The sequence below is a fragment of the Hirundo rustica genome, chromosome 4 (genome assembly GCF_015227805.2).
Source record: "Hirundo rustica isolate bHirRus1 chromosome 4, bHirRus1.pri.v3, whole genome shotgun sequence".
Lineage (NCBI taxonomy): Eukaryota > Metazoa > Chordata > Aves > Passeriformes > Hirundinidae > Hirundo > Hirundo rustica.
Window position 1 is genome coordinate 54,095,631 of NC_053453.1, and position 26,429 is coordinate 54,122,059.

Sequence of the window (26,429 nt, forward strand, 5' to 3'; positions counted from 1 at the left end):
TCTGTTTTTATATATATATATATATATATATATATATATATATATATATATATATATATATATCCTCACTGAGAGTGCTTTACCAAATACTAGAACTCCAGATAGAATGACTTGTTAGCAGCCTGCCCTCTGTTAGAGCTAATGGGTTGCAGGTATTGATTTTTTTCTATTTCTATTGATTAGGAGGCTGCTGTACATACAAACCTTAGCATAGCATGGAAAGAGAAAGGGAGGCAAAACAGCTCACATCCCAGCAACTCATCATGGCAGAAAATTCATCCTGGGTATCTCAGTCTTCTCCAACTATCTCTTCTGAGTAGAGAAGGAAGGCATTCCTGAGGGTGGAAATCAGCCATCAGGTCTCATGAGAGGACACTTTTTGTTTCCAATCATCTTCTAATATACCATTCAATGGAAGAAAATGTTGTATAAGAAAAAGGAGAAAAGAAGTCTCACATGGAAAGCAGAGGAGTTGTAGCTTCAAGATTTGATCTGAAACAGTTATCTCAGGTACCCATGGGTACCCAATGCATTCATAAGAGCACCCAGATCCCACTAAAATCAGCACAAACACTTTCTTTTTTGTGTGCTTTATGAGTATGTTCTGGATTTTTTGGTGCCTCAGTGCCTCTGCAAACTAATAGACGTTACTTTGTAGGAATGTTGTGAGGCTAAATGAACCATTTGTACAAGGTTTAGCTTGGAAAAGGACATAAGTGAGAAACTGAGGGACAGCAGTAGAACCTCATACTTGGTGCCTGCCAGAGTCCACTCCTGTCTATCACCAAGCACCCTCAAGGCAGCACCCACACCCATTTTGCATGGAAATCTGCTCATTTAATTGATAGACTACCATATCTCCCTTCTTTAATTTCTGGTCACAGGGTTACACTAAAGATGACTTTGCTGTAGTATTGAATGTCTGATGTTTAAACTGTGTTGTTCATCTTCAAGTTACATTAACCTGAAAATAAGAAGAGAGGACCAGTGAGGGTTTTTCCATCTGCATTTATCTCCCTATTTCTATCATCTCCATCTCTAGCTCCTTCACTTGCTCCTTCTCTGGCAAAACCCATAAATCTTCTTTCCATGGCTTGCTAGTTTGTTGAACTGGTCTAAGAAAACGACCAGCACGTAGATATAATGTGAATAATGTTTCTTAAGTGCTTTGGGATCCTCAGTTTTGGACGTCAGTGATGACTGCTCTGATCACCCCATCTGCTTTTCTAATAGTACAGATATGTGACTTTTTTCTTCTCTAGTGAAATATCTTAAATTTTAATTCTCTTTATACACCATATCTCGTTTCCCCCTTCTCTGCCCCATTGGCTTCCAGTTCTCTGATCACAACCCTAACCCCAGTTTGTTTTTCCTAACATCTCTGCTGGTGCATTTCCCTATTAACACCTCTACTCTGCCTGCAAATGCAGCTGCATCAACTCTGTCTCTTTTACATCTCATTACAACAGCTCCTTCTCAGCTGGCCTCCCCAGGATGAAAATTCCTAGATCCAATTTTTATACACTATCGCTGTTTGATTTTATCCTCTGTGCCAAAGAGCTCCACTGCAGCACTCAACCCAGAAACACTATTCAGTCTCATTATCATCCCATGGAGTTGCTTCCGACTTTGTGTCCTTCATCTCGCTTCCTGCATCTTCCTCGTGCCCCTTTTTTTCCTACAGTACTGCCCCTTCTCTCCACAAATAGCAGCACTCTTGGTTTGCCATTGGAAGCAGACTTCCTGTGGCTCCCTGTCTCATCAGCTTCTCATTTCAAGTAATTTAAAATGTAATTTAAAATCTCTCTATTTCCTCCAGACTATTAATTTCTCTCTCCTTACTCTTCTAGAGATGTCATTCTGTGTTGCACTATTCAGAAGATGCGACTGTTGTAAAAATCTGCCACGGTGGTTTTATTCTGTATTTTTGTCTTGTATTATCATTTTTAATGATTCTTTGTAGGAAAGATGAAATCACAGCACAACATATAACCACAGCACAAGCAGTCACACAGGACAATCTGGCATTTGCATTGCCTTTGTTCCATTCTTCTCCTGTGGCATTTAGAACTGTAGAGGGATTATTGTGAATGGTCTAAGAGTATATAAGTAGGGTAGCAGGAGAATACTTATTTCTGGAAATGGGGAAGTGTGAGGCAAAAAGCCATGTTTAGTTCTCATCCTGAGATGTGCTGAGCTCTCATAGGTCTGACTCCTCTTAGCCAGAGATTATAGAAATTACCACCATGCAAACGTGGCCTTCTTACACTGGCAATTTCCTTGGGGAGAACATGCCCTTCTCTTGTTGCTGTAATACACTATTTGACACCACAGAGTAACTGAGGAGCCAACCTTCCTCGGAAGTATGAGGTCCAGATTTCCAGAGTGGTTTCCTTGTCCACACATGAGATGTTTCTGCCTGATGGATTTAAGTGCAAGAATGGCCAAATAAAGATTTTTCTTCTTCAGAATCTTTTGGACTCCTGGCCCAGACTTTCTATCTTCCTTTGAAAAATGAAAAGATTTGAATGTTGGGGTGAGGTTGGAAAGTAACAACCACTAACACAAAAAGAAAATGCTCAGAACCCCAAGAATTATTTATTCTTCCCTTTAGCCTTCCCTCTTCAAGGCCCCGTCCTTCTTTCAGGCGAAATATAAGGGGAGGAGAGGTCCTTCGGTGATCTTCCTTAGCTTTCCCAGCTAAGAGCCTCATGGAGCCTCCTCAACACAGGTCATCCCTGTAGAGCCATAATCCCCCACCGGCTATGGAGTGTTCTCCACATCTCTTTGCCTCTCAAATTCCTTTGCACCAAGGACAACAGTTCAGAGAGCCTGTCCACAAACTACCATCCTCCACATTCTTGCAGCAGGCCATACTCAGAGTACTAAAGCTGCAGAGTACAGTATGCACCTGCCTGCTTGTTCATCCCCAGCTGTTCAGCAGCTCCAAGGGTACAGAAGAAGACACCCCCCCCCAGCTCCAATGGCAGAGGGCAAGGATAGGATTCCCCCAGATGAAGTAGGTACCGTGTCCACAAAAAAATATTTCTCAATATTGGTCTCAATCTACCCTGTCTCCTACCATCTCTCCCTTTTTGCTGCCTTCCCCGGGGCCTTTTCTGCCTGCTGGTGGTGATTTGCACATGGCTGATGCTGGACACCAAGAGTGCTTGCTAGTAAACACCTCTACCTCAGTCTCAGCTATAAGGGCAACCTGGATTGTGCCCTCCATATGGGGGAAATGATCAAGGGTCTGTAGGGCAGCCAGTGGCCCCCTGGCTTCTTGCTACAGAGCCCTTCATGTCCATGAGTTCTGGGACAGATTGTCCTGGAAGGGCAGTCCCAGTCTGCACCCAGAGAGGGAGCAGGGAGAAGAGATAACTGGAGTTAGGAAACTGCAGCATGGCTGAAGCCTTCCAACCGGTTCAACTCCCTAGCACCCCTTTCCCCCCAGCGCTGCTGCCCTGCATAGAACAGCAGTGAACCTAAAGCAGATCTTCTGGTCTCATTTTTCACTGAACAATGGATCTGATCAGAGAGAAACAAAATCGGTAGCACCAAGAATTAGATTCTTTCTTTTCTTCATGATTGTTGCATTAATGAGCAGCTACATGTATAGAATCAGGAGGTGACTAATGTAATTAACCTGGTGTAATGATACTGCTGAGGAAAAGGGAGAGGATTATGACATACTTAGATGTCAGTATCGCACAATTTTGTACGTGTTCCCTGTACTATCAGGTTGTGTCTGACACAGAAAACTTAAGCAGTGATAGATTTCAGTTTGCATCCATTCAGTTCATGCATCTTTCTGTGTAAAATGAGGATGTGAAAGGTGGTTTGCTTTCCCAGGGTTGAGGGGGTGGAGGTATTCAATGTTGGCGGTTCTTTTCCTTAACAAAATGGTACTAATGATCATAAATAGTCCTTTCTCATGAAGAATCTTCCCAAAATGTCTGCTTCTTGGAGCAGGCATTAGGATTTCACTGAAATCCCTGAAGACAAAGTAAGAACACAGGGATCCACGCAGCACTGGTCAGGAGGAGGCAGAGGGACGGAAAACGAGCAACACCAAGACATACGCAACTTGCAGCAAACCCGAGAAGAGTGAAGAGCAAGCACTAAAAAAATCGTAATAACAGCAATAAGAGCAGAAACACATGCTTATTTTTTGAATTACCCTTCCACGTTACATTTCATCTGCCTCCTGGGGAGTGAAACGGCTGACTGAAGTTTTGTGCGGGTCTAACTGCGGCGTGCGGGTCGCACTCGCAGCTCCGGGCACCTACGGCGGGGATGCGAAGGAGGCCGAGCTGGAGGGCGGCGGTGGGGGGGAGAAAGGCGGTAAGCGAGGGACAGCCCCAGCGCCGTCTTCCCCCGGGCTCCGCGGCGGCCCCGGGGAAGCGACCCTCGCCGGCGCCAGCAGCGGCGGGCGAGGCGCAGGGCGGGGGCAGGCCGCCCCCTCCGCCCCTCGCCGCCCGCCCGCCGCCTGTGCCTGCCCGCGCAGAGCGGAGCGGGGCGGAGGAGCAGGGCGGCCGCCGCCCGCGGATGCTGGGGCGCGGGCGGCGCGGGCAGGGCGGGCGGCGCGGGCAGGGAGCTGTCCTTCAGCACCGCGGGCCGCGGAGCGCTCCGCCCGCACAGCCGCCCGGGGAGCTGTCCTGCAGCACCGGCGGCCCGGGAGCGCTCCGCCCGCCCCGCCACCCGGGGAGCTGTCCTGCAGCACCGCCGGCCGGCGCCGACGCCGCCGCCGACACCGCCGCCGCCGCCGCGGGGGAGCCGTCCGGCGCCGCGCCGCCAACGCCGCCGCCGCCGGCTTGATGCGGTAGCTGGGCCCAGGAGTCGCCGGGGGCCGCCGCGGGGCAGGGCGTGCCGCAGCCGGGGCTCCGCTCCGCGCCCCCCGCCCGGGAGGGGAGCCGCGCTCGTTCCCCTCCTCCCCCTCCACGACCCCCCCCCCTCCAGGAGCCCCCCTCTCTCCTCGCCCACCTCCGCCGGGAGCGAGCACCGCGGCTGTGCGGAAAAGCCATGGGAGGCAAGACCTCGGCACCTGTTCAGCTGAAATCAAGGGCTTACAGTATACTGGGCGCTCTGGCTTGGTGGTAGGAGCGAGCAAAAGGAAGGAGAAGCAAGCAAGAAAAAGTGAGAGAGGATTGGAGCGACTGCCGCTGCCGGGAAAAAAAAAAAAAAAAATAAAAACCCAAGGAAGATAACTGGGAAGGAAAAGGATTTTCATGGCGCAGGCTGCAGAGCTAAGCAAGAAGACTGAAGGTTGCATCTCTGCTCTTACAGTCTCTAACTGTCTAGGTCCAGATAATGAGAGATTGTGTTGAGGATGCTGCTGCTGCTCCCCTGTTCACTGTGGAAGCCATCTCCAAATTAGCCATTACATATGGAAACTGGAGACCAGAATTTTAGAAAAAGGGATTAAGGCGTCTCATTTTGGGGGGGGTTCTCTCTTTATTTGTTTGGTTTTTCTTGGTTCTTTTCTCTCTTCTTTTTTTTCTTTTTCCTTTTTTTATATTTCAACCAGAACGTTTCCGATTTAAAAGGCAAGCCTCTTCCCGTGTGGTCTTTCTAATTTACACTCTTTTCCGTGGGCTTTCTTACCTCCCTTTTTTGATATCTATCTCTCTCTCTATACCCATTATATTATTAGTCGGAATTATTATTCTTTTATTTTATTAAACACACACACCCCAAGAATCAGAAGGCGGTTGGGTATTTGTATAATGAAGAATTATGGGGCTCTTTGACAGAGGTGTTCAGATGCTTTTAACCACCGTTGGTGCTTTCGCTGCCTTCAGCCTGATGACCATAGCTGTGGGGACCGACTACTGGCTTTACTCCAGAGGGGTTTGCAAGACTAAAACTGTCAGTGAGAACGAAACCAGCAAAAAGAACGAGGAAGTCATGACCCATTCTGGATTATGGAGAACCTGCTGCCTGGAAGGTATTTGATTCTGGACCTCCACACCCCCCATCCCTTCCTCTCCCACCACCCCACGTTTCTCCCTCCTCCCCCCAATAAATCCCTCCACATTCCACCATTTTCTCACTTCATTCCTTTCGCAGTGGATTGAGAGTGGTGGGCTCAGTTACTCAGAGCACAGAGGCAAGGAGACAGGCAAAACATTCACTGTTCTGTTCCCTTCTCCCTTTTTTCTTTCCCACCCTCCCCCCTCCCACCTTCACCAAAAATTCACTTCCTCTCTCCAACTGGAATAATGTGTGTGTTATAAAACCACCGAGAGATCCTTTCAAAATGCAACTGTGCAGTCTCCCTGTCTTCAGCTTGTTTGTATTGCCTGGGTAAGCAATGCCAAAATGCTGTGTTATTGCTGTGCTCTGGCTGCAACCAGAGAGTGAAATAATTGCTCTTTGCAAATGGCTTATTTGAAAAAACAAGACTGTAAGGGTCAGTGTGGGGAGGAGGTGATTGCAAAGCACTTTGGATGAAATTTAGTTCACTTTAGGAAGGAAAAAGAGAGAAAGGGAAGCAATGGTGTTATATCCAAAATGTCTCATACAGAATGATACCAGTCGTCTCAAACAGAGTTCAGAACATTTTGTAATGTCTGTAGGCAAACACATCTCACTGGGCTGGATGCAGGGGGGTCTAGTTGGCTGCTGACTGATTTGGTTTGGGGCTGGGATTTTTCCCCAGTTTGTTTTTTGTTGGGGGGGTGGGGGTGTTGTTTGGGGTTGTTTTTTGGGGTTTTTTTTTTGTTTGGTTTTTTTTTTAAGGTTTATGGTAAAGGTTTAAAATAAAAGAGTCTCTAAATGGAGAAATCAGCTGAAGTCTGATGTGGTGAAACTGAACGGCAACTCAGTGACATGTCTGATGACAGAAGAGACACCACTGCAGCCAACTTCTGGAATCAGATGTTCTTAAGGGAGGGGGGAAGAAAAGATGGGCCAGGGATTCACTTTTAAATATGTGTTGCTGAGTACTGCTATTGGTGTACGTCTGGGCTGGGGAGGTGGTCTTCAGCCTGTGCTGGAGGGAGGGGGGCAACCGATGTAAATGCGTGGTTTATGTTACACACGTAGTGAGGAGAGAGTGAGAGAACAGGAGCGCACATTATAGCCCATTGTGAAAGCCCTGCTTGTGAATCAGCTCCCAGCTGGACGGTGGGCTGCCGGGGCTTCATGGACATCCAGGGATAAGATCAGTGTCTGCCGGTGTCCACTGGCGCTGGGTGTGCCTGGAGCTCCCTGTCGGGAGAGAACGGCAAGTGGGTACCGCAGAACTGATTTTCTTAACCCATCTCTGGGAAATGGAAGGCGGGGGAAGGGGGAAATAAACTATGTATGTTTTGATGTCTCTCACCAAAGAAAGCTAAAGCTGCTGCTTGGAAATGGTTGTGTCCAGGAAGAAGCGTGAATTTCCCCCCCTCCCCGTTCTTGGTGCAAATGGTTGAGTGATGGCTGGACATGTTTTGAATAGCTAAGTGACTTCATTGAGCGATGGTCTATTTGACGCATACTGCATTTAGTGCCCTTTGTCAACCCAAACTGCTGCCTTTTAACATATCCTGCAGAGGAGCTCTATGCTGAATACTATATGCTGTATCCACGCCAGAAAATCAATAGCAGTAAATTAATGGGGGATGTTTTAAACACACTTGCTCAGACACACACACAGATTTCCTGCAAATAGATAAATATATTGAGGTGTATATTAATAAAAAATGAAAAACCTCTCACAGAGATATTCATTACAGCCAGGGAAGGAGACATCTCCTTAATTAAAAATTAATGAGAGAGAGAAGGGAAGGGAAAAAAAAAAAAAAAAAAAAAAAAACAGCCCAAATGCAAAGCCATGCAGGGAAGAGAGGCTGTGGGGATGAACTCCCTTCCTGAGCCATGCACCCAAGCTGGAAGGCGGAGAGAGGCTGGGGTGGAGAGAGAAGGTATGAGGACCCCAGCCAGGAGAGGCAGTGAATTCAGATCATGTCTATCTGCCCACAGAGCTATACCCAGAGGGACGCGGTCTGAGGGGGAGGAGGAAGGGGCGGGTGAGGTTTGTCAGATTGGAGGAGCTCGGGGCTCCTTCTCCTTTACATCTGACAGGACCCCACAGGCACTGTTGGGAAGTGGCTTGCATGGCAAAAAAATGTGCCAGGATGCTTCCAAGTAAAAGCTTTGAAGTGGTCCCAGCCCCCACAATGTTGTCCTGCCAGCCCAGGTCCCTTGACCTCCCTGATGATGCTCTCCAGCGGGCTAAAACCATAGCCCTGCATGAACGGTGTGAATTTCAGCCTGAGCACAACCTGTATGTTCCTGGCTGAGTGATCTCACTCACCCCACACACGAGGGGTGGGCTGACCCAATCCCCCAGCACCCAAATGACGGGCAGCAGCAGCAAGTGGGGTAGGGGGGTGCAGTGCACCACAGGGGAGCTGAGCCCAGCTCTCAATCCCTTGCCTGAAGGCACAGGTCACATGAAAACTTGGATAAAGTCTTGCAAGAGCATCTCAGCAGAAGGCAAAACCATCCCCATGGGCACACGCTGAGCAGGGCCGGAGCTTGGGTTTTCCTTGTGAGGTGGCACAGCATAGGTTTGGCACTGCCACTGCTGCGATGCCTCTGCTCGGCTTCCTGCAGCCCCACAGCCTGCATGGGGTGGCAGCTGGCTTTCCCTTGGTCCCAGGACAGCACAGCCAAATATCCCCACCAGCCCTTGGGTGGCAGGGTCCTTACTGTCAGGTCTGATCAATTCAGTGGGGGGTTATCTTCTTTCTTGTCAAAAGGAATCAGAACGGTGTCCCTGGTTGATTCCCCCTCCCTGGTGAAAGCTTCCTGCTGGTGAACAGGAGAGAGAAAGATGCAGCAAAGGCTGCTTTCCCCCAAGATACATAGAGTGCATAGATTTGTGGAGGGAAGGGCTTGGTCCCAGGAGGCTGTAAAAAGGACAAAAACCTTTGATCTGTGCACAGCCTGCCCACGGAGTGGCAGAGGCACCTGACAAAGGATGTGGGACAGACACTCTTCTGCCTGGAGTAGATGTCAGGGCAGGTATATAGGATGAGGGGAGGTAGTGAAGAGGAGGGCAGGAGGCTTTGCAACAAGAAAATAATCAAAGAAGGAGTTCAAACTGCCATCTGCTACTGGTAGGAAGCCTCTGATAATGTTGCTTCATTTCTGGAAACGTGGAGGAACACTGGCATTAGTCAACACTGTAGGCGGTCAGAGATGGTGGACACCTCACGTTCAAGTTATCATGCTAAATTGTCTTTTCTTTTCTTGGCCAAGAAGATCCAGTAGCAAAAATGGATGTGAGCACTTATCATAGGTTGTATGCACAGATACAGTGTGCTCAGGATTGCGAGCTCCTCTTGGAGAATTTGATCCCCAGGCTTTCAATTTTTGGGATTCCCTCTCTTCAGTCATTCTATTTGCTACAACGGACTTTCAGTCAGCATTTTCAGATCTTTGGATTACTTCTAGGAAGTAATTTGGGAAGTTCCTCCTCTATTGGGATTTCTTTCCCCCCTTTCTTGCGTCCTACAGTGAGCCCCTGCTTCATGGTGGGACTCAAGCAGAGAGGTGGTGTCAGTTCACATTATTGCAGATCATGTTTCTGACTTTTTTCCCTGATCTTCCTCCAGATGATTCTCTCTCAGACTTTGGGGTTGTCCAAATATATCTCTGGGCCATTCAAAAGTCTCTGCCCTTCAAGAAAAATGTTTTTTCTCAGATGTTTAGCTGTATAGGCACAAAACACACACAAACACTGAACAGTTGAGATCTGCAAGCTCATGCCCCACATGGATGGTACACCTCTTACAACTTCGAAATGGCTGCGGATCTTCCAGCTTAATTCCATCTTGGCACTGAATGTTTTAAAACCACTTTTTATTATGACTGATGCCTTGTCCAATTCTTTCATTAGCTCCTGTAGATCTCCTACAGGATCTCAAAAAGTGAGGGACGATGCCTTATCAGGGTCTCATGAAGCAAGCAAATGAAATGTATTTTATATCTGTAGGTTATTGGTTTTGTCATGTTGTCATTATTATTAAGAAACTGATAGGTCTGGGAGGCTTTTATCTGGAGAAGACAGGAGAGAAGAGTCCAGGGCAGGCAGGCATGAGTGATGCACATGGGGTTAGACATCCCTGTAGATCTGACCGGTGTGAAGGCAAGTAATTGAATGGATGTTGGTGGAGAAAATAATTCCTGCCTAGAGACCCTTCCCAAGGAGAATTGATGAGCTGATCTGTTCCCTTTCCAGCTTGTTATATCTGAACAGTGCATGAGAGCTAAGTGCAGATTCAGTGTTTGCAAAAATGAAGATCTGACAGCAAAGTGAGGCAGGGCACAGGCAGTGGACAAGCTTCTGCCAGACTGCTCTGGCACTGTGTTGTTTCCTCTCACTGCCTTCTCCCACTGCTGTTTGCTCCTGGTGTACCTCTTTCCTTTCACATCCATTTTATGTGTAGTTTTTTTCCCTGCTTTTCCTCTTAGCTTTCATGATTTTATTTCTTTCAGCCATTGTTTCTGTCAGTGTCTCTAGTTTTGCTCTGCAGAATTGCCTGCCGTCCTACTTCCAAGGATCCACAAATGTACAAAGGCTCCTTTCCTTTCAGCCTTGCTGACCTAATCCAAGGCCTTTTCTGAAAATTCAGTGGATGTAGCAGTATATTAAATCAGGGTCTCCATGTCTTCACAGTTCAGGACCAGGAGCATCCCCCAAGCCCAGCCATGAGATGCAGCAGGAGGAAATGACCAGGCACAAGAGCTGATTGTTGCTGGCGTTGCATCTGCTGGGGAAAAAAGGGGATTCAGAGCTGGACAGGCTTTGGGTGAAGAAGAAGTGGGGTGGCAGATGGTGAGGAAGAATTACTCAGGATCCCAGACTTGGGTGGGTTTGGCTCTCCTCTCAGCTTAAATTCACACCTGACTGAAGTTACAGAGAAGGCAGGGATTTGAGGGGCTGAGACCTGCAAGCTCAGCTCCTTTGTAAGATTTGACAAGGAAATGCTGTTCTTCACTAGTGAGTTGCTAGAACAGGCTTCTAAATTGCTTTTAAATTATGAATCTTTCTGCTGACAGAGAAAGAGGAATGGGTTAATACTGTCCTGAAATGCACCAGAAATTGCCTTGCTGAAAAGAGTGAGAGTGAAATGCAGTGGGAGGGACATGGAGGTGCAGTGTGGCAGCAGTAATGTATAAAGAAATTACACAGAGATAGAACAAATGCCTCTTTGCCAGAGAGACCAGGAGCTATTCCTATCTAATGTTTCCCTTTTAACCCATCCCTTTCCTCATGCAGCCCTCTGAGCCCCCATCTCACTTGGTTGCAATTTGGTATGATCTAAGCAGGAGTTCTGGGGGAGGAGAATCACTGAGGTTTGACAGCAGAATCTCCATATTTATTTAATTTAAAAGCAGTAGCGAGGAGGTTGCCGGGGGGAGCAGGGAACATTTCAGGCTCTCAGATGGCTCTGCCCCCTGCCCCTGTTTTAAGAGCAGATTCCCAATCAAGCATACCCGGTTTATCCCAGGGGGAGCCCTCGCTGCTCCATTCTGCGCTGCTTCTCCCTTCCATATAGCACTCGTTGTCAGGGGGTGTGCTGCTGCCTTCCTTTCATGGGCACGAACCCTTCCCCCTTGCAGAGGGCTCTCAAGGAGGGAAGGGGGCTGCTGCCGGGGAAATGGGTTACAGCAGGGCTCCTGCTCCATGTCCTCCCCCCTCAGCTCCCAATTCAAGGCAGCAGCCACCAAGCAGGGGAAACACAGAGCACAGAACTGGTTAGGTATACACAGAATGTAAAGTAAACACAATGCACCTAAAAGTTATTTTCCCCTTGCCTGTATGACCCCAGCTTTTTCCTCACCCTCCATCTTTGACTCATTCTATCCATCTCCATTTCAATTTGTTCTCGTTTCCCTCCCCTGTTTTTCCTCTTTATTTTTCCCTTTCATCTTTATGTCTCTTCTGTGCTTTCTCTCAAAAGCATCTTCTCCTTCATTATTTCTCCCTGTTTGTCTCCAAGTCCTCTGAGGCCCATCCCCCTTGCTCTTTCCTCTGTTATATTATCTTGTCCTTGCTCCTCTCCATCCCATTTGCTCCTGCTGTCGCATTTCTCTATCCTCTTTTCTCCCTGCCATCATTTCCCCCTGCCTTTACCCCATCTTGCATATAGTCATCCCCTCCAGTTAAAGGACCCCATTCTTTTGGAGCTGTGCTGCCTGTAGGCTCTAAATAAACACTTTTCCAACCTCTTTCTGGCTCCCCCCTCCTCCTTTCTCCAGCCAGTGCCCCCTCCTCAAAGCAGTGTATGACACCAGTTGCTGTCGCTGTCTCCTCTTACCAGCAGCCCAGCTACCTCTGAGGGGGGTGAGACCCGAGCCCCTCCCTCTGCTCCCCTCATTGCTCACTGCCTGTGGTCAAGCCAACCTCCCTCCACTTTGCCGCCTCCAACCTCCCATGGCCGGAGGGCTCACTGGCAGCTCAGCTGATGAGCTGGCTCATCTGCGTGCAGCCAGCAACTGGGCTGGAAGGAGCTCATGGCAGCCCTAAATGCCCTCCCTGGCAACCCTCAGACGTGGATCAGGCCAGCATCCAATGGAAAACAGGGGTCTCTCAAGCCATAACCCTGGGGTAGTTGTCATGCACTACAGGGAAGGATCTCTGGTTGTCAGGGAGAAGAGTCTCAGCAAGCAGTCGTCCTTTTTGAACTGTTTTCAGAGGAGTGATTTTCTCTGAGATTCTCAGGAATACCTAAGGTGGGAAAGCGAATGGGGCTGGGGGCTCAAAGCCTCATGGTTGCCTGAGTGAACCTCAGTGAGGAGGGGCAGAGGGGATCACTGGCTGGTGAGAAGAGGGGGATTGTGTACCATGCAGGGCTCGTACATGAACCGTGGTGACTCACCGGGTGCCAGAAACAAGGACGCTGCTGTTAATGGTCCATTGCAGCACATGGCTGCAGACAGAAAACCCACCACCACCAGGTCCCCAAGCATAAGGAGTAAAGCAAAGGGGATAGCAGAGAGTGAAGAAGCGAGGGCCATCCAAGGGTGAGGTGTTGCAAAGTCAGAATAGGGTTTGTGAAAGGAGTACAGGCACAAGGAAGAGTAGGGAAGACTGTGTATGAGGGCTAGGCATATTTGCCTGTGATAGGAGCCGAATGAGGGGGAAAGTGATTGGATTGTGTTGAATAATGAATGGGCTAGAGAAGCTGGATCAGTAGCTCTTGATTTCCCCATTTTGTAACACACAGACAAGACGACCTGACATGAGTCACGGGAGACCCAGTTAAAGCTTTCTCATTTGATGCATATCAAGGCTTTGGAGCTCATTGCCACTGGAGCTCTCATGGCCAAGATTTTAACAACATTTAGCAAGCAAGTGGGCATTTACGACAGAGTTCACGAAAATTAAGCATCCTCCTAATGGATGTGAACAGCATTTTGGGTGTTTTGTAATTCAGTAATTAAGCCAGTCGCCATAAAAACTAGAATAACATTTCACAAGGGCAGTCTATCCCCTATCTGACTGCCATGTGGTTCTTGCCTCTTCCCTGAAACATTTGTCAGGGATTAAATAGAGCTCAGATTTACGTAGTCTGGAATTTCTTTTGTTTCTAGATGCTATGCTGTGCAGTTGCAATGTAAGATGCCAGCTAGGCCTGCCTTTCTGCTGGTGTCAATGACTGCCCTAATTTGACAAATTAACAGTGAGTTTAGGTATTTCTATCATATTTTGCTAAGAAAGATCTGGGATAGAGAGCAATTGAGAGCATACGGAATTAAGTGGAGTCCTTTTTCTTCACACCCCAGGGTATAAAGTAAGTAGCTGGCAATAAAGGTGCTATATATGTGCAAAGAATTATTATTGTTGAAGTCCCTGCTTCCCAGAAAGCAATAGGCTTTGGGTCTCTTTGATGCTATCACAACTAAATTAAAAAGGAGGTTGTCTCTCTTCTCTTATATGCGTGGAAATGATTACTGCACTGGCATCTGACAACATACAATACTGTAGCGTTTCTATGCACAAGAGATGGAGGCCCAATTCTCCCCTTGTTTGCTCTGATGTAACCTCGGTGACTCAGATGGAGCCACACTGCTTATGCTGCCCGTGTAGGCAAGGGGAGACCGAGGCTGAGGAAGGGCTGTGCATGCTTTAAGCATCCATGCCCCCAAGGTCACCGCGTGTCTCCACTCCGCCAGTGACGTACCCAACAAAACCAGGGGCTAAATTCACTTCTAGTGAATGTGGGTGTGACAGCCGAAAGGTAATGAGATTCTGCAGCTATTTATGCCAGCTGTTCACCAAGTCCAACAGCTCCTTTTTTAACTATTCCCATTTTCATAATCTTTCACCCTCATTAGAAAAATTCAGCTTGGCTGCTCTTCCTGTGGGGCAAAAATTCTCCTACAGATTCCTCATCTTGGATGGATGAGTGTGTAAAATGGCAGGTGACCATGAACTTGCTGGAATTCACCTTTCTCTTCTTTCTGCATTTCTATCTTTATCTGAATTTCTGTTTTTTATTGACAGCTTTCTGTCTCCCAGACCCATTTATTCTCCTTGTGTTACAGAAAAGCTCTCCCATAAAATTCCAAACTACTCAATCAGAGTTTTCATACCAAGCCCTGCAGGATAGGTGAAATCCACTTCTGTTTCTGTGGCACAGGCGACTAAAGCATTTATATCAGCTTCCTATCAAATCTATAACTCCCCAGAGAAGCATATGGACTTTACCCTGCATTTTCTATTCCCTCAGAGCATATACTCCTATCTTCTAGCTGTGAAAAACAGAAAATGAGGATGGTATACAAAAACTTGAGAATGCAATGTCATCCTATTCATGGGTAGGGATTTTTCTGATGTGTGTTTTTGCTAGAAGCAAACACCTATAAATTTCTGATTTAGCTTGTTGTATAAAGAATACATTCTGTCAAATAAAGAATAACACTATCCACCTCCGTTCCTTGGATTTTCTATCCCTTTCTGATTTTTCTCTTCCTATTTCTCAGTTTTCATTCTCCTTCTGAACATGATATTTTTTTTTTTAGTGCTTGTTTTATTTTCCTCCTCCCACTCCTTCATAACAACATTTCATTCTTAAATTTGCTATCACTCAGAGAACTTCTCTCTTTCTTCAGGTCTTCTTTACATCACCAGTGTTGCTGCAGTGAGATGGATCATACTTGAACACTGAATATTTCCCAGGTTTATGGTTGTGTTCATTCAGTATCACAGAACACTGTGAATCAAACGACTTTTCATCCAACCCTATTTGCTGACTTCTTCACCTTACTGTGACCTGTCCATTGTAAACAGTAAATTTCTGAGAAACGGTTCCTGGAGCCTAATCTCTTCCTGAGGATGTTGCATAATATTTTTCTTTCTTAGTTCATTTATTTTTTTAACCTTTGGTTTCCATTTTTCTTCATTCTCTTCATCATTCTTCTTCAGAATTCACTGTTTCTCCTTCTCTTCCCTTTTTCTCCACATCATCTCTCATGTCTGCACTTTTCTCCCTCAGTCCTAACCCCGATGACATTTCTGCTCTTCCCTTTACATTTCTAGCCCATTGTCCTCCTGGGTAGGAGCTAGTCCCCTTGATCCCATCCCATTCAGCCTCTTTGGAGAGGTGGTGGAAAAGGATGCACAACTAAGTCTGTTCAAATATGTGTGTGCCCATGTGCATCTCCTTTCAGATACGACTGGTATGAAAGATTGGTGGTTGAGATGAAGTGGTTTGATTTTGACTTTTGCCTTTCAGACAGCCATGAGGAGTCATTCCCAAATGTAGATGCCCCTCAGAATTGCCTTCAGAGTACAGGGTCTCAAGGGACCAATCATCAAGAATTTCTGCTGCTTCATTTTAGATTCAAGCATTGCCCTTTTCCTTAGGCTGAGGGTCATGGGTTTTTGAAGGGCAGTGGCAGAATCATGAAAGAAGACATTTTTCTCTTGCTCATTTTTGAGTGAGGAGTGAATGAAACAGATAGCAGCGGCCCTTTATAGGCAGCTGCTGTTGTCTCTTAAGGTGTCACCATTGGAAGAAAAGTGGTTGTAATTGGGGGAGCTTCAAGATCAATAGCACCTGAAAGGACTTGAGCAGAAAAGAATGTCATCCTGCCTGAAGGCAGGGGGGAGTGAGGCAGAAATCAAATATTCAGAGACTAAGAAATCAAGTACAGGGAATAGGTCAGAGCCCCTATAAAGTTTTACTGAATTTCACAACCACAGGATGGATGGTTTCCCTGTGTTTGGGAGTTTCTAATTGGCCACAGACATTAGGAACATTGTAAACAGGGTGAAGAGCTGGTTTAGTGTATTTTGGGGACAGCAAGAGGTGCTGGTGTCCGGTGGAAACAGTTGAGTGAGAGACTGAGATCCCCAATGCACTGTGGAAATGCATTTGGGCAGGAGTGAGGAAAGATCCAGAAATAGCTATCTCCAGCCTCTTTTCTCATCCGATTGCTTCAGAGCACTACTGCAGTGCATGCTTTTGGTGTGGGGGATGCTGCAGTTTGGTGTAGAAGTCTCTGTCCCAGATATTCCTCAAAATGCCTGCCTGGAGCCCTATGATCTCAGTGTATGCAGCACAGAGAGAAATTATAAGTTGACCTGTGAAATAACAGAAGTGGAGACATGTAGCTGTTCCCTCAAGAAATAACCAGGCTTAGGTTCCTTCATATCTTCCAGGCTTGGAAGTGGGCTAGACCTCAAAGTCTTCCAGACATTGAGTTGTTTTAATCTCTCCTGTTGCCCTTGTGTCTCCAAAAGTAGGAGCCATGTATTTCTTTCAAGGAAGAGAAAATACACAAAAAAATTCAATAGGAGAGTTTAGGAGGAAGCCTGGGAGGATTATAGGGTGTCTCATGATGTGCAAGGGTTTGGGACAACAGAGCAGCTGTGAACAGGCTTGCTGCTGGAGACAATTGGAGCTCAACATTGCACAGTGTCCTTTAGCTGAGGGTTCCATTGGAACTGTACTCAATAGTCTCAAAGGGAACAACTGCCAAGAGCAGAGCAGAGAAATGCAGCGGCTTTGCTGTTGGGAAAGTGAGCAAAAGAGAAAATAATATGTCTATCTTGCCAAGAGAACTGCAATGCAAACAGCAGCACAGCACAGGAAAATGCATGGGACTGACAATTTTTCTAAATTTTAGGTGAGCACCTAATCATTGCACAACTCTTTCTCAATCATTGTTCCGTTCTTCCCTCTTCATCCATCACTTTGTCCATCTGTTCACAGAAAAGCATAACTCAGAAAGGCCAAGAATGGCTTTCCAGGAAATAATTCCAGGGGCTGTCTAAGATCACAGGAGAAAGGTGTTTTTCTGTGTGCTGCATCATTACAGCTTGGCCCACATTTACAGGAACAGTGAGGGGGAAAGCATTCAGAGCAAAGCAAGACTGTGAGAAAGAGCATTGTGACAATATAAAGGCACCAGGACCAGGGAGGATTTTTATTCTTCTGCAGAAACTGAAAGGATGGGTTGTTTCTGGGAATAAACTGACTCAACTGTGGAGGAAAGCATCTCTGCATGCTGGAAACAGAGGGACATTTGGGCTGGAAGGGTCTGTGACAGCTGGAAAGCACAGTTGGCCAGAAGGAAACATTAGGGAAGAGAGGACCCAGGACTTGGCCACAGCATGACAAGGGAAGGTGGTAATAGGAACGCAGTGTCAGTGCTGGAAGGAGATAATTGAGATACATGGTCTGAAAGAGGAAGATGAGTCAGAAGAAATCCTGGGACTCAGAGGTAGAGTTGCTGAGAGAAGCAGAAGTATCAGCTGGAGCTGATGGATGTGGAGACAGACCTCCTCATCCACCTTCTCTGAATTATGGAATGGGATGGATTTTCACCTGATGATGCCAACATCTGCCACCACTAACAGCCCTCTCTTTCTCCTTCCTGCCCCAGTCCATGGGAGAAACAAGGGTTCAGACATAGAAAGACTGGGCAGGATTAATCACACAGACCAACCAGCCTTGGACCTCCAGCAATTTGTAAAGTGTGACCTATGGTTTTGGCTCCATGCAGTAAGGTTTGAAAAAGGAAAGAAATGAACTAGTTGGAGCATGAAATTTTAGACTTGACTTGGTGATGCCAAGAAAGGCAGGCACTGCCACCTCATATATTGAGGCTCTCTGCTGGTCTCATACCTGGAAGCACATGAATTTGTCCTCCTAATGGAGTCTTTGGGTAGAGCTTTCATGGCAAAGAACCCATGGCTTGGCTAGATTATCTTCGGTACAGCAGAGGAACCAGTGCTTAATGCTCCTCTCCAGCTACTGTTCTTCAGTGGAGATTTTCTGAGAATTTTACCTTCTCTTGCCATGGTGCCATTGCAGCTGCACAAAAAATGCTTCATGTATGGTGGAAACATCTTTATGCTAGACACTGTGCATACACAAAACTGTTGCCCATACATCAAAGAAGTGACACTCTAAGATGACAAATGACATACGAAAGGCAGCAAACATAAGACAGCAAATGTGTACAACTTGTTTCTGTGTTGTTCCTTTTAACATCACTAAGAGGGTATTACACCTAGAACTGACTTCATCTCCTTCTCCAGGCAGAGCAGAATGCAGAACACGGCCCGCCTGCCCAGCACCAGGCAGTGCCAGGAGGAGAATCCCAAATTACCCTAAGCAAGCTAACTTAGGTGTTTCAAGTTCTGATGGCTACTCAAGCATGGTGCCCTGCGCAGACAAGTAAGATGTGCATCTGAGAGCTGTCAGGATGCAGCGCTTACTCAGGTGTGCAGATTCCAAAACTCATGCAAGGTCACATTCAGTTGTGCCATGGGGACTTGTAAGATCCTCTCTCTGTTCTCAGTCCAAATCTAATCCCCATATTCCCAGAGAGGCATGCCTAAGTGACTGGAGGGGCTTTCCCCCATGCTTGGAAACCACAGGTGGTCTGAAAGAAATTAATGATTCCATCTCATTGTGTTCCTATGGGAGGGCCATTGTATTATTTGGGGTTCTGAAATGGAGCTTGGCCAAGATATGTGTACAAGTGCTTGAGAAATAGTGAGCCAGGAGACACTATCACAGCTGGATTTCTTCTTTGACATTTTAGCAAGCATGGCTGAAGGACACAGAGACTAATCTCCATGTGACCTGCAGATCCTGTCCTTTCACATGAGGGCTGAAGCTTGCTGAAGAGGCAATGCTGGAATGCTTTTGCCCATGTGGTAACTGCCCTGGGGATACACGGCCACTTCTGTCTCTAGGGTTGTCACTTACCAGTGAAAATTCATTGGATTCATGACAAAACTGCAGGATTTACCAGCAAAGAAATAGTTTGTTCTCAAAATAAATGAAATCTGATCTGGAGGTGGTGATTTACTCAGACACCCAAGAGATCACTTATTTTGAGTATCTTGTTTAATTCTCACTGAGACTGCTAGTTTTGTCAATCTAGATCTTCGTTTTCTCAGGGAAAAAAGGGTATAATATATTACAGGGCTTCTTCCCATAACAAAAATGAAGGCTCAAGGAGAGGAAAGCTTCACGCTCATCACTTAATTGAGCTGCACCACAGCAGGGACAGTGGTCAAACCCACATTCAAATAAATTCTGGAGACTTATATGAAGCTGCTCTCTTCCTTGGGATCCACATGAAGAATTAGATCTCTGCAACAGATACACAGTCAGTAGCTTTTCCTAAATAATGAACTAATCAGAAAGACTAAAAATAGGCTGCACTGGAACATCAGTTCAGCCATTTAGAATGTAGAGAAAACAGCACTGAATGTGTTTAATGAAGTGAAAGAGCTTTGTTTTTAATCACTGAGCTATTGATAAATTGTTGATAGGTGATCAAATGTGGACTATGCTTTCAAATGTTGTGACTTTTTGAACCTGCCAAGACCCTCTTGAGCCACTCTTGATCCTTTCACTGCTAATGTAGTAGGACTTCCTGCCCTTTTCAGGACCTAAAATAAGAATAACTGTAACGTCATCTCCTTTTTTTTCCCGGGTAACAAACATCTAGCCTCTGGGCCAGTGATCAATTTTCAAGACTAAATGTTCATAGTTGTACAAAATCAGACCCTGTGAATTGGGTCGGATATGTGAGAGAAGGTGACAAGATGGGAGGCAGATCAGTTCACATCTCTACATGCTGTTATCAGGATAACACCAAGGCATTAGATTAGGAGGCTGGGGAGAGTGAATGAGGGAGAATATGTTTTTGAATTGTACAGCAGCAAAAAATGAGTGGGGAGTCTGCACAGACCCCATGGCGAGGGAAGATTTCATTTTCATGCAGGGAAGGAAGTGAACTGGATCCTCATGGGTGTTAGACCAAAGGAAGTAAGGGAAACTGAGTCTCTAATAGGAAATTTAGGTCTGTTGTGAGGTTTGACAGAATACTATTGAACTAATTCAGTTCACGACAGACCCTACTGGCTGTCCTAGACAGACTAAATCTTCCAGCATATCTGGATCATACTTGGTCCAGAATGACAGAGGAAAAGTCTTAAGCAGACTCCACATATCCCTTAATCAATGTCATCCAAGATTTCCCCTATATATGGAATGTCTTCAGATGGAATGTAAGCAAAATTATTTGTTGTTTTCTGCTATTAAATGGGCTGAATCAATTTGGAATGAATTTGAGGACTGAGCCCTATACACCTGCTCTGGCTGAAGTATGTTCATACATCAGTGATCTTAGTTGGCAGCTTGCTGTGCACCTTGAAGCTATCTTTACTTTTCCTTCCAGTGGAGAAGAACCACAGTGCCTTTCTCACGGTCTGCAGGAAAACTCAAACCGCATTTGAGATGTAGTTTATACACTACAACAATTTTGTAACACTGGTTTACTTAGAACACACTGTTCTTAGCATTCCTAGATTAATGTTAATATGTCCCCCTCCCAAAGTGAGGGCACATCATCCAATCCGTGCTAAGTCAGTATAGCAATTAATTATCTGACTGAATATTTGTATTCTGCTTATAAACTCATGAATTATTCAATTCCATCCTATCTGGAACCAGGTTTTCCTTTTAACCTCAATTGCAAACCAGATGTCCATCAGTTGTGATGTGCTCATACCTTAGGGTGATGAGAACAGCAGAAAAGCCTAAATGGGTTGCTAGAAAGTGCTACCAGTAAAATAGAAATGCATTTCATTAGTGTTGGGAGGATTGGCAGCTCTTTAATTGTATGAATCACCCAATGGGCGTGTTCCCAAAGCCAATCGGAGCGTGCCAGTTCAGTAAAGCCACAGTGAGCAACGCTGTGCTGCGTCATTCAGCATTCTCCAGTGAATGATTAAATCCATGTCATTTGCCATAAATCAAATGTTGTCACAGGTTCAGTCTTGTGGGTCATGCTAGGTTATCGCAGGGATTTTGTGCTGGTTCTATCAGGTACTGCTGTGTCACACAGGTTTGTTTGAGGTCATGCTGGGTTCTTCAGATACCATCTCTTGAACTCACTGGGAGCCCTGTTGGAGTGTATCAGGGGAATGATGAGAAGGGTTTGCTGTGCAGCCTTCTACTGCACTGGGTTAAGCCTACTTCTTGTGGTTGAAGTACCTCTTCCCTGGAAAATGTGCATTTTTCTCATTTATTAGTTTAAGCAGACACTGTGACATTTGTGATTTTGCCTTCCACAACAACACCTGCCCAAGGCCTAAAATGATCTAGTCTTGAGGCAGTGGCTTCTTTTTTTTCAGCAGAAAGCATCATGCTATTTCAGTTAATTCTACTGCTGCCTGACTCCATGGAGTCAGATGCTGCCCTGTGCTGGCATTGCTGCACATTGGTGGTTTAAATTCCTGTTATCAGGAACTCCCATAAAGCCAAGAAATGCATAAACTTTCCCTCAGTGAGGGGATGTGGCCAAAGGACAAACACTAAAAGACATCACGTTCCAGGAGTCCCCTGCTACAGTGATCCCTTGTTTTCAGTTAGGAATTTGTCAGGTATATGTTACAGCAGCCTTGAGGTATTCCAGCTTGTATTAGAGACTAAGCCAATCTCTTCTGGTCTGGTGATTAGAAAAACACAAATGCAGAACAAAGCCACCTTTAACCCCCACACCAACCATCCCGCTTCAGACACCACTGAGAAAGCTGGAAATCCACAGCTTCCCTCCAGAAGTGACTTCGAAAGGCATGAGTTTAAAATGTTGACATTTTTATGCATATAGAAACTATTTTAGGATTTTTTAAGGAATATTATGGCCTCCTGTGCGGTCTGTGTGGTTAACTGAGTAGTAAGTAATGCTTACTTTTGCAGAAAAGGGATGTAAGAATAGCCTCGATAACTTTTTGAAACCCCTCAAAATAAATTTATTTTCCATGACACACATGGCCCCTCTAGAACAGAGAGTGGCAGATCGTGGCTTGAAAGTTTTACTGGTGCCAATCAAGATGACATTCCAAACCCACTAATGTCATCACTGGTCAGGTAAACAAAGGCTAATAGATGAAGTACTGAAGGCAATGTCCAAATTTTCAGCAGCAAAACCAACGCTGCTGGATGAGGTTTCAGCTTGTGCTTCCTATGCATGTGATTGCTGTCCTCTGCTCAGAGCAGTAGAAGCCATTCTGGTAGAGCATGGTTTTTCACCCCTTGATGCTTTCCATCACTCAGTGTCCCTGGAGCACAGGAAAATGCTCCCATGCCCATTCTACTAGTGGAAAATTTCAGACATGGGAAGGTTAAGTGATTAGCCAAGTATACACAAAGACTGCAGCAGAGCTGAACTCACTTTTCACCAAGACACATCAGATCACTCCACCTCCTTTACAAAGTGCTATTTACCTGGCCCCATTGCCTACCACACCACAGAAGGATATTGACTGTTTTCTAAGTGTGAAGTACACAGATGTTCTCTAAAGCTCGAGGGAAATGTCATGGATAGCAATCAGTAACATATTAGAGGCAATTCAAACTCTACAGTACTTCTTGCAAGCTCCCAGATCCTTTGAACATAGGAATTCTCTGCTGGAGCCACATCAGATCTTGCTGGTCTTCTATTAGAGTCAGTGACTGAGGCAGAAAAAAAGTTATTTCCTCTGAAACTGAAATCAAACTCTTATTTTCCTCAGTAGAAATATTTTAAGTCCGCCATTATTATCATTTTCTTCCCTGCAAAGCAATGCCTGATTGATACTCAGAGGTTGTAAAAACCAAAGGGGAAAGAGAGAACACTGGGGTATTGTTCTTGCTGCAGTTTCAGGCTTACTTGGCACCTAAAAAAGGTTTTATTAAAAAAACAAACCAATTCTACAATGCTTTGAGTGAGAAGAAGAAAAGAGCAAGAGAGAAAAAGAAAAATAAAATCCATGCTTTTTAAGTCCTGAGAAGTATCAGGAAAATAAGGCATGAAGATGACATATTGGGTCAAATTCATGGCTACTACAAGTGAGCATGAATTACTAATTCTTATGTTCAGCAATGATGCGTGTGAGGATAAGACACAGATTATTTCATTTAGCCTTTGTGATATAAAAAGAATCCAATACTGAATTCCTGCATAGGGCCGTGACAGACGGTGTTTAATAGCAACAACAGGCACTCTGGGTATATTTTCCCATGTCTTGCTGGATGCCAGCTTTTTTCTCAGGTTTTCCATGTCAGTTGTAAGTGACCTGGAGAAACTTTCAGGTGTGTTTTCCTATTGCAAAAGCAAGACGTAGAAATGCATCCACATTAAGCTGCCATCACAGCGCAGTCTCATGTTTGCCATGTGATGCAGGCAAAGACACGATTTGGCATCTTAGGTGGCTTTCTTTCTTCCAAACACCAGCACATGGAATAATCACACCATCCTCCATTCATTTCTTTCTCCACCTGCCTCTCTGTGGGTTTTTTTCTTTTTTATTCACTTTCAGCAGGTGCCTTCAATTCCCAAACATGTTCCCAGATCTTTCCCAATGTCAATTGTGAAGCTAAAAAGGGATTTTCTGAATTTGATTGATCAGGTTGTCACAAACCTGGCTAGGAGCCAAATTTGTTGGACACTAATCAGATTGCTGCTGCAGAATCCAGCTGCTGGGTTTCCAGCATGCTTTTAGACTCTGGAGTGTAAAGAGAGACAAAAGCACTACACCTGACTGGGCATCTCCAGGGATGTTTGAGGGGTAAAGAGCTCTATCGACCATTCCTTCCAGAGAACCTGACCTCCTACTGCAGCTGCCTCTCCCTGCAGGCTCACAGAACTTCCCCAGGTAGCTTAAGTACAGCCTTTCACAGAAACCTATCATGAAAGCTTACATTTTCACTAATAGTTACTGCCAGATGCAACACATCTGTGATAAAGATGAAATTTGCATATAATGTCTGAACCCATCACCTCTCAGGAAAACCAAATCATGAAAAAACAATAAAAACAATGTTGCCCCCAACTGTCTTTCTTTATTCTTTTCCATCCTTACCTGTCTTTGTTCAGCTTTTTGCAACGTGCATGGGGCTCAGCAATCCCACTGCCCGTGTGCAGTCTCAGTCATCACCCGCCAGGGTTCAAGGACCAACTGCTGTCGATGTTTGAAGGATTCTGGCCTCACAGTGAGCAGGAATCCACACTAGAGTTGCTCTTGTAGTTACAGCAATGTAATAACATCATGACACCAAGGAGAGTGCACAGCTCATGCAGAGGTCTCACATCAACATGAGGCTCAGCACCAGCTGTTCAACAGACATTTAAACCTAGTGCTATTCTTGCAGCATTGCAGGCTCACTAAGTACAATGACTCTGAAAGAGGTACAGATATTTATCTCAACAAGCTCTTGAGGCTTTCAGCTCCTCGTCTGGCAAGGGCTCAGAGCTGCTGCTTTTGGAGGACACATGCCCACCCAGATCTTCTCCAGCCATTCAAGTTCAGTGTGCAGGAGCTCAAAGCAAAGTAACAAGATCAAGACACAGGCTATTTTCTAGCTGTTACATGAGTCAGGGGCCCAGTGCACAGCGTAGCCTGCCTGCTTTTACAAAGGAAAATAGGTGAAAGCATCACATTATCTGTGGCTGCAGCTCAGCAGATGCTCCATTTGCACACTACAATTTATGAGCTGTGCTGTGGAATGATTTAGTGGGTTGAGGACAGAGTGCTTTGCTTTCATCAGGGATATGGAGGTAAAGGAAGACTTGCCATGACCAGGCTGTGAATACCGCCTCGAGAATAAGAGAGAGTTTTCCTGTGTGGGCTGACATGCCCACACATGGACCACTGCACAGATCACCCTTGGAGTAAGGATGATTCAATGGGCTCTTATTATAAATGATCCTTGGCTAACAACATAGAGAAAGTAATTTATGCTTCTTCCTGCATTTCTAAATAATCTTTAGTAGGTTGAATTGTCCATAAATCTACTGCTGTACTTTGTATACAGGTGTGAATCCAAGGACTCTCTGACTCTTAAAATGATGAAGTCTGGCAAGCAGAAATCACTTTTTAAACTAAGGATTCACTTCTCTCTTTTAAATGCTGCAGGAAGTCGTGACATACTTACAGGAAGTAAGGTCTGATTCTGGTAAAGTGGGCTGAAATAACTTGCCGTTTTCAGAGCAAGATGAAACACGTGGCAGTTATAATGCAAAAAGCTTTCTGAGGATGTAACTGTTTAAAAGCTGATTATGAAAAAGAGGGACTTGTCACCCAATCTGGAAGGGTAGTAGAGGGATGGCTGCATGGCAGGACTCCTGTTGGTATATGAATGTCTGCACCATGGTGGCATTGTTATCCCCTTCTTGTCCTGACAATACGCAGTCAATGGCACTTCAGGAGGTGGGTGGGAGACATCTGGTTAATGAGGAACAGATGGACCTCATCGGACATGCACTGTACCTGCTCTTTTCTTCACAGCTCCCTCCCTAACTCTCTGATTTCTCTATTCTTCACTGCAGCTGAGCTCTTCCGTCTCCTTCCTTTCAAGTGGGAGAGAATGTTTGTGTGCTTCCAATAACAGGCAATGAAATGCTCTGGTCAGAGCCAAGTGCAATACCAGCAAATGCAGTTAGGAAATGACTCAACAGTAGCACGCTTCATTCTCTGGGACCCTACATACTGTGCTGGTCCCCACTTACCATGCCCCCTTACCACTCCAGTCCCTAGACACATCATGACTGTGGAAAACAAAAGCTACTTTCTCGTTTGCCATTTCTTTGATAGGACACATTTAATAACCTGAGAAGGACTTTCTTGAAGCCCATTCTTTGGGATTTGGCAGTTTACCCCACTGTGATAAGGTATTTGTTTATGGGGACAACTTTTAGAAGAGGCGCTGCAGTTTCAGGCAGCCTGAATTTCCCTTCTGTCCTTCTAGTTCATGGCATGTAGGTTTGGGTCTGGGCTTGTGTGTTCTCATTCAATTAACAGATGCCAGTAATGTGGGTTTGTTGGTCTTCCATGAAAATCTGAAAAGCTGCATACAAACCAGATCCTAAGAGAAATACAAATTCCCAAAGGCTTGTGCCTCTCACAGCTCAGAGGA

At 45.7% G+C, this 26,429-nt stretch overlaps 1 protein-coding gene across 2 annotated transcripts in view; it reads left to right on the plus strand.

Annotated features, from left to right (window-relative positions):
* Positions 1-4,953: 4,953 nt before the first annotated feature.
* The window catches only part of CACNG2 (calcium voltage-gated channel auxiliary subunit gamma 2), a 52,002-nt gene continuing 30,526 nt past the window's right edge, over positions 4,954-26,429 (plus strand). Inside the window, exons 1-2 of one of the 2 annotated variants that reach the window (XM_040062364.2) lie at positions 4,954-5,265; positions 5,802-5,947. In XM_040062364.2, coding sequence (XP_039918298.1) covers positions 5,806-5,947 — 142 coding nt within the window. In that variant the 5' untranslated portion in view covers positions 4,954-5,265; positions 5,802-5,805. Of the gene's footprint in view, positions 5,266-5,695; positions 5,948-26,429 lie in introns of those variants that run through there. The other variant, XM_040062363.2, reaches the window with a different exon arrangement.